Source organism: Macaca fascicularis, chromosome X (assembly GCF_037993035.2).
Source record: "Macaca fascicularis isolate 582-1 chromosome X, T2T-MFA8v1.1".
Classification (NCBI taxonomy): domain Eukaryota; kingdom Metazoa; phylum Chordata; class Mammalia; order Primates; family Cercopithecidae; genus Macaca; species Macaca fascicularis.
The window spans coordinates 155,806,814-155,815,100 of record NC_088395.1 but is presented as its reverse complement, the minus strand read 5'-3'; the positions used below and the strand labels follow the sequence as shown (position 1 = coordinate 155,815,100).

Genomic DNA, 8,287 nt, shown 5'->3' with positions numbered 1-8,287 from the left:
TATGGTGAACTCTGTGATGGGGTTTAAATTGTGCAAGGACTTTGAAAAGGAAGAAATTATAATATATGTGTATATTTAGATTGTTTGCAACAAGAATACATATACACACTGCTATTTTTGTGATGAGACTCTTTAAATAAGAAAAACAGCAAAAATAGTAGCTGTGTATTAGTCAGTAAAAATAACCACTAGTTGATGCAACAGACAAACCCTAAAATTTGAATGGCTTGACACAAGAAAAGTTTCTTTTATGTGCCCATAAGTTCTGATGCGGTTTGGCAGGGGCTCTCTACTCTCACGTGACCCAGGGATCCAGGCTGCTTCCACCTTCTGAATCCATCATCTCAAATGAAGCTGCCGTGTTTACTATTGGATGGAGGAAGAAAACTTGGAAATGGCACACTGGTTCTCAAATGCCTGGATGTGACACACAACACTTCTGCTCATGTTTCAGTGGTAACAAGTGGTCACATGACCCTTCCAAACTGCAAGTGGGCTGTACTGTTCCCATGTGTCCGGGAAGGAGACAAAGATAAAATGTGAGTGAGTGGTGTAGTCTCCTCCATAAACTGTTGTGTAGGAGGTGCTCAAAAAAAGCAATTATGATAATTTGGTATTAAACAACCCTTCTCATTGCTGGGAGTTTCTGAGAAGCCCACATTTGCCTTGAAGTTCTCTAACTTTTTCAAGTGCCTGCTACGTGACTGATGCTTTGAAATGTAGGATCAAAACTGTCCAAGAACCTTGAAAAGTCTCAGCAGGAAGGCTCATCAGGGAATCTTCCCTTTATAATACCCATTAAACAATTAGTAGGCTTAGAACTTTTCCTCCATTGGATTCCTGGTCAAAATTTTAACCTGTGAGTTTCTGCTACCCTCCACATGCCTAAACACCTGTCAGGTGCCTTTAGACACAATGAAAGCCCATATTTTCCTGTGGGGCAAGTACTAGACAAGAGAAAGTAGAAACTTGGTTAATTATTCTACTAAAATTTGAGCTAGTACTCCCACCAAGGCAGCATTTTTCACCTCCTGGGAGACTCTGGGGTTTTAGGACTTCAGCCTTAGTAGATGTTGACTCCACAGTGATTCCCATGTTCTCCAGCTTATGCGGGAGACTTTAGATTTTCACCACCAAGGTAACGTCATTCATCCTTGTATGTGTTCAGTGACCAGTTTCAAATAAAACACCCCATTAAATTCCTATTACAAATAACAAGGTGGTTTAAAAAAACTCTCTCTGTATAACTTCATATCTCAAGAATAGTATTATCATGTGCTAATCACATTCCACTCACCATCTATTTAGAAAAGTTTGAGAGTGTATTTAGACACACAGTTGGGGTGACAGGATGTGTAAAGGGGAGGGCAGGTGATTTCACTTAGCCTTCACAGCAAGCAGCAGGGAGGAGCAGGCAGCAGGCCAGATTCCAATTGGAAGAGAGGGCACATAGGGGAGACTAAGAGAAGGCCTCTATGATGAGGGAAAGTGTTAGGGCTGGACAGAAATTCCTGCACCTGGGTAGAGTCAGCTCTCAGGAACCCTAGGGCTCAGGCAGGAGGACCCTAGGTTAATAAAGCCCACAGACTATCCCCAGATTATGTTTCATTCTCATTGTCACCTTCCTTTCGTAGGCCTGCTTTCAGTACCATCTCCACAGGGTCCTTCTTTTGGCCACTTAAGAGACATTATGCAGTACTGAGAAAACAAAGGAATTAAAGGAGAGAGGTATACTTCAGGCTGGAAAGAGTGAGAATAGAATGGGCTCTAGATGAATTCAGACCAACCTTGTGGTTTCCCAGTGATAAGATCTTGGGAAAGTAACTGAGCACCATGAGACTCAGGTTCATCCAGAAAATGGGTTTGATAGACCATTTTTTAGGACTGTTATAATGTAGCAAATGTATTAAAACACCGGGGACAATGCCTGGAATATATTGAATATTTAAGGATTGACAGCCATTTCTAGTATTACTTTGACCCCAGGTGCTACCACTCTCTACTTTGGAATATTTCTTATTGTCCAGGACATCTCAGAGAATCTGCAACTCAATAGGAAACTGCATTTCCTTCGTGAATATGTATGTGGGGGGGGGGTGTACGTGTGTGTGTGTGTCTGTTTGTGTGTGTACTTTCATAGAACAACAGATGAACATGGATAAGACAAGAATTAATGACCTTCTCCTTTTATTTCTGTTTCACAACACCAGTTCAACTTTATTGCTAAGTTCTTACATTCTCCAAGAAAATACCTATTGCAAATCACAGCAAGATGGAAGATTTCCCAAAATGTTTTACAAAATGGCAAACTCTTGCACTTGAAATGGATAAGCAAAACTACATGTGTGGTCAGCATCATCCACATACATAGATGTTGAAGCTAACTAAAACTTTTATTAAAGGAACACTATTTGAAAATTACCAAAAGGACACAAAAAGAAATCTCCAAGTCACCTTATGGAAGAGAAACCTAAAAGCGGTATACAATGTGTTCCCTTCCATTCACTGTGCCTTCTACTACTGATAACACTGACTTCTCCTTAAAACACAGAGGGAAGAATGGGACTGATTTCACACAGGGCAGGGAAACTGCTGGGTGTGTCCCTGAAGCATGCATTGGCCCGTTTCCCTGCCCACTGGCCCTGGTTGCATCTCATGCTCAGACTCCCTCTTCCTCCTCTCTCAAAGCATCTTCATACAGGGATGGGTAAGAACTGGGATCCCTCCCATTGGCATTGGCTATGTACTCAAGAACTTTCATCTTGCTGGTCTCAGCGTGGGCCCTTGGACCCCACAGGAACTCATAACATGCAGGATCAGTGCCGGGCACCTGCCGGTACACCAGGTACTTTTCCTGCACCCAATCATGGGTGAGGAGCTTCTTGGGCTCCCCAAAGAGGAAGTGCTCCCTTCCAGCATACACCCCCATAATGCTCAGGACTTCCCACATAACCTCTTCAGGGACACAGTTCCCCTCCATGAAGATCACACCCAGGACTATTATCAGGAGGCCAGACTTGGGCATGCTCTGCTCATCACCCTGTATGCCATCATAAGAGAGGCTGAGGGAGGTGACAAGGACATAGGAGTGGCTAGTGGGGTCCACTTCCTTCACGTCAATGCCAAAGAGCAGTTGCATGCATTCAGAGGCTTCCCTAAATATCTCAGGAAAGTAGTCCTCATAATTTTTGATGACACTCCCCAGCATTTCTGCCTTTGTGATCAGCCCCTTGACTCGATACTTGCGGAGCAATAAATGAACCAAATCAATTATCTTGTCATGTAGTATATCTTGGGAAAAGGACTCAGGGTCTATCAGGTCGGGCGAAGTACTTGGCCCCTCCTCTTCTTGGCTGCTGGAGCCCTCATCAGATAGGCTCCCGAAGATGGAGTCCATGGCAGTGGGAGAGGAGGACTCCCCCTGAGGACTCTGGGGAGGACTTGGTGACTCAGTAGCAGGCACCTCCTCTAGAGTGCCCACATTCAGAGTAGAGGAGAAGGAGGCAGCCTCCTGCTCCTCAGCTTGGAGAGCCTGTGCACCACCCACCAAGCCCGGGTTGTCTTCTTGGGCCTGAAGGCCTTCCTCAGGCTTGCAGTGCTGACTCCTTTGCTCAAGAGGCATGATGACTCCAGTTAGGTCAGCAGGCCAAACTGTGGGAAAGATCTGGGTGATGGGGCCCCACAGCCTGGGGAGAGAGGGAGTGTGAGAGCAGACTCAGATGAGATATGAACCATGGAGAATCTCACAGAGGCCTACTTACACTTCTCCTCCAGTGATCCTCTGGGTCCTCCTGGGGCTCCTGTCCTCTTGGTTGGCCTGTTCTCTAAAAACCTGAAAAAGGAAATGAGAAGGCTGCTCAAGATGCAGCTGGACATCAGAGCAGGAGGCTCCAGGACTGAGGTAGGGCAGGTGAGACTGCAAGCGGGGGGTCCCTCAGTGTACTGGGGCAGGTGGGGCCATTTGCAGGTTGAGGGTGAACATCTCATCTAGACTGCTGGCACTGCCTGGGCTTCCTGTGTTCTGAGACCTGAAGACATTGCCTGAGACCAAGGCCTCACTGCTCGGTTTTTGGAGCTTCTGGAAGAGGAATCATGGGGCCCTCAGGCTGCACACTGCAAGCACCTATCCTGGCACGCCAGCACAGTCAGAAAGGCGGGCCAAACTCTGTGAGTTTCTCACTTTTTTGGAGTGGATGGTCCCCTCTGTGTTCAGGGCCCTCAACTTTCTCCTGCCAGGGCCTGGAAGACACACCTCTCCTGACCTGAGAAACTCTCAGATCCATAGCTCTTTCCTAATATGAAAGAGGACATGTGGGGATACACATCTGCCCACATGTACACAAGGCTACCCAGGAAGGACAGCAAGAGATGGTGACAGTCAGCTGGGTCCATGTGTCCTGGGGTAAGGAGCCTGCTTGGTCCCCATCTTGATGCCTATCTTGGCCTGGGACCCTCCCTCTGTTGACCTGAGGCCATCTCCTTAAACCCAACTCTACCTCCAGGAGACACCAGAAGAGGAAATCAGGGAAACAGAAACACCCATGATCCCAGCGACTTCCCATGGCAAACAGAAGGGGCAGGAAAGGGCTGGGTCCCATGTTTTTGGTAAGTGCGGTCCCGTCAGCTCCCACCTTGATTCTGGTCATGCCTGGGACCCTCCCGCTGCTGACCTAACTGCAGCCCTCTCAGACCAATGCCTCTGCTCCCTGAGACCAATGATCCTAGTATAAGAGAGGGGTCTCAGCAGATAGTTCTGCCCATGCTCTCTGGGGAGACAGCAGGGGCAGAGCAGATTTCTATGTGGCCCTCCTCTGTGTTCTGGCCAGGGGCAACCTTCAATCCTCCCTCAGGTTTCTCACCTGGACTCTTGGCAGATCCTGGGACCACTGTATTTGCGGACCAGATGGGGCTCCTTCTGTTGACTGGAAGTCATCCTCTGAGAACATAGTGCTCACCTGCCCGAGATTCCAAAACAGAAGTAAGGGGCCCCACGTCCCATCACCTCGTCATGTGGTTGTCCAGAGCTGACAGCAGAAGCTGGCTCCTTCGGTTCTGGGGTGGGGATTCCAAAGTCCTCCTGTGGGTTTTTCATCTTTACTTCTGCCGGGGCCTGTCCTTCCTTGACTCCCAACCCCTGAGATGAGCAGACATATCCCTTTACACCAAGACCTCATCTCCCTGAATGTTTCCCAACTTTCTGCCTGTGGTACAAGTGAGCTTGCCACTTGGGGCCACCCATGATCAGGTCCCCATACAGCCAACCACAGGGGATAGAGAGACTCTGTGGGATCCCTTCATTATGGGATGGAGATACCTCCAGTCCTCACAAAGGGGACACACACACCTGGAGTCCTAAAGATCCTGGGACTCCTCCCTCTGCTGACCAGGTGTGGCTCCACCTGCTGACCTGTCATCACCCCCTTGAAACAAGGTGCTCACCTCCATGAGCAAGGTGCCACCCCCAACCTGGTGGCAGAATTGTGAGCACGGCACATGCCTCCCCTACCTGGGGCCTCCCAGGGATGAAAACGGGGGAAGCTGGGATTTGTGAGGTCCCTTTTTCTTTGGCACGCGGGAGGGTACATTCTTACCTTCAGTCTTCATCAATTTTCCTCTCCTTGACTACTGGTAGATCCTGGACTCCACCCTGTGCTGACCAGGTGTGTATCCCTCTGCTGACCTGAGGACCCGCCTCAGGCCAAGGGCCCCACCTCTCTGAGATGTGGGAGGCAGAAAGTGAAGGGGCACTACACGGACACCCCTGCATGGGATGCCAAAGGGTGACAGATGGAGCAGATTCAGGGGTGCCTCCTCTCTCTGGGTGTCCTCCAGGTATTCAGATTTACTCCTGACAAGGCCTATCCATGTCTCTCCTGCTGAACTGTGGATGAATTTTGCAGGCCAAGACCACCATCTCCCAGAGAACTCCAACTAGGAAGTGGGGAGCTGCCTCTCTTTCCTAGAGTCCTGCCTGGGGTCTCCAACGACTGATGGCAGGGGCAGGTTTTCTACCTCAGGGATAATTGGTTGCCTGAGTCCTCCCTCAGTGCTCTGGGACTCCCCACTGGGTTCACCTGAGGCCCCACTCCTCAGACCACAACCCACTCCTCTCTGACACCACAAAGGCAGAGTGAGGATGCACCACATGTGGCCACTGTGCCTTAGAACTCCAAGGGCCAAGGTCCCTACTGACCTGGAGTCCAAGGTGTCCTGAGTCCTCCTTCTTCTTCTTCCTCTTGATGCTGGCAGGGCTGCACCCGAGACCCTCTCTGCGGATCTGAGTCTCCATTCCTCAGATTCTCAAGGCTGAATGAGGAGGCACCTCAGTCTGAGACGGCGGGGTGGCGGCGGGGGAGCCGTTCTGGGGTGCTGGGTCCCTTCAGTTGTCCCTCAGGCCTCCCTCGCCTCCCAGCAGGGACTGGGCCCTGTCTGTGCTCCCTCTAAGTCGTTCTCATGATACCAAGCTTCTTCCCTCCGTCAGCCCAGGATGCGGAAATCAGAAACCATATGCCTAGCGGCCATGCCAGGAACTTCCCAGGGCTGACAGCAGAGAGGGAGCCTGGCTCTGTGGGGCCTCAGCCTTCCCTCAGGGTCCTGACCTTGATGCCTGGCAGAACCTGGGCCCTGCCCTCTCCTAACCAGCACTGCCCTGGTCACACCAAGCTCTGACCCCAAAGTCCCCTGAGGCTTAAGCAGCGGGGGACAGAAGCCGAGGGGAGTGGCGGGAGGGGACGGCCCAGACTGAGAAGTCCGTCCCCGTGGGGTGATCCAGGCCTGGCAGCAGAGGCGGTGTTGGATTATTTGGGGTCCTCTATCTGGGGAGGGGGTGTCCTCAGTCCTCCCTCAGCATCTCATCTTGCCTCCTCACAGAGCCTGGGCCTGCTGCCCTCAGCGGATCACAAGCCACCCCTCAGAACCTGGCTGTCACTTCTCTCTGACCCCCTAATGTGCAAGTCCGCAGCACCAAGCCGGGAGGTCCTTTGCGTTAACTGCAGGGACAAGGATGGACTCTGGGGCCCCTCTATCACGATGGGGTGGAACCTCTCCATAATTTCTCAGAGTCCTGATGTTGATGTCTGGAAAGGCCGGGGCCCCACCCTTTATGGAACTGCCTCTGCCCAGGTCACACCATAGATTCGACTCCCAGAGTCTCCTTGGGCACTGAGGTGGGGGATTGTCTCAGCCTGACAATTTGGTCCCCCCTTATTTCAGGGCTGGCTCCAGGGTTGGCGATGGATTATCTGGGGCCCTCTATCTGGGGAGGAGGCCTCCTCAGTCCTCCTTCAGCTCTCACCTTGCCTCCTGGGCCCGCTGCCCTCTGCCACTCTCAAGACACCCCTCAGAAAGACGCGTTCGCTTCTCTCAGATCCCAGAGGCGGAAGCCAATGGAGGTCACATCCGGCCCCCACGCCTGGAGCTTCCCCGGATTGACAGCAGGGGCGGAACCCGATTCTGCCGGTATGGGGGCGGGGCGGCGGGGAAGAGTAGTGGCGAGGGGTGGAGATGTGATCGAGGGTCATGGGGGTGCCTGAATCCTCCCTCAGGTTTCTGACCTTGATTCCTCGCAGAGCCTGGAGCTCCGTCCTCTGCCAATGATGTCTGCTCCTCTCGGACCAAGTCTCTGACTCTGAGTCCCGTGAGGTGGCAGTGATCGGGAGGTGTGAGGTTGGGGGACAACATTGCCAAGGTCTTCCAGGGCTGACGGGAGGGACCGAGCTGGATTCTGTGGCCCCTCTATGTGGGGAGGGTGGACCGTCAGTCCTCACTCAGGAGGGCCCTCCTCTTGGCTGCCGGTTCTTTCATGAAGTGATGGGTGGGAGATACTCTGTTTCAGTCACCTCTGAGCATTGCCCAACTGCATCCCTTGCAGAGAATAGCTGCGGATCCCAGGCTAGGTGCTTCCATGTGGCTTCAGTACCCGTGATTGTAGTGACCTCTGGGAGAAGACGCACACCTTCCCACGGGGGCTCCTCCCCAGCCAGATCTAGACTTTGCAAACTTTTGCCCTGAAAGCTTTATTTTTACACTGAAGAGGCTAAGCAGCTGCAAGAAATTTGTGGAAGTCCTGCGTTTAGAATTTATCTAACACTTCGTAGTTCATTATAGTGATTTTCATTTTTTAATTCTCATTCAGTGTCAAAAATCATACTTAACCTAACTATGCCTATTTCAGTCTGATGGTCAATACTCTAATTTAATCCATTCGTTATCTTCAATTAAAATGATAATTGTTAAAAAGCCAATCTTTATCTACTGACATGGTTTTAGTGGTTATTAGCACAAATTC

The 8,287-nt window shown here is 50.9% G+C and overlaps 1 protein-coding gene across 1 annotated transcript; it reads right to left on the bottom strand.

Annotated features, from left to right (window-relative positions):
* Positions 1-2,174: 2,174 nt before the first annotated feature.
* On the bottom strand, positions 2,175-6,289 carry MAGEA11 (MAGE family member A11). The gene is made up of 4 exons (XM_015444351.4): positions 6,194-6,289; positions 4,860-4,955; positions 3,762-3,832; positions 2,175-3,686 (listed from the first exon to the last, which is right to left on the bottom strand). The coding sequence occupies exons 1-4, from the start codon at positions 6,287-6,289 to the stop codon at positions 2,660-2,662; spliced, it is 1,290 nt and encodes a 429-aa protein (XP_015299837.1). The 3' UTR covers positions 2,175-2,659.
* Positions 6,290-8,287: the final 1,998 nt, after the last annotated feature.

Bases quoted from the DNA above. Each gene is read 5' to 3' on its own strand.
- MAGEA11 (XM_015444351.4), bottom strand. From the start codon at position 6,289: ATGGAGACTCAGATCCGCAGAGAGGGTCTCGGGTGCAGCCCTGCCAGC. The intron at 4,956-6,193 runs GTCAGTAGGGAC...AATCTCGGGCAG, and splicing joins CAGGACACCTTGGACTCCAG to GTGAGCACTATGTTCTCAGA. The intron at 3,833-4,859 runs GTGAGAAACCTG...TTCCTTTTTCAG, and splicing joins AGGATCTGCCAAGAGTCCAG to GTTTTTAGAGAACAGGCCAA.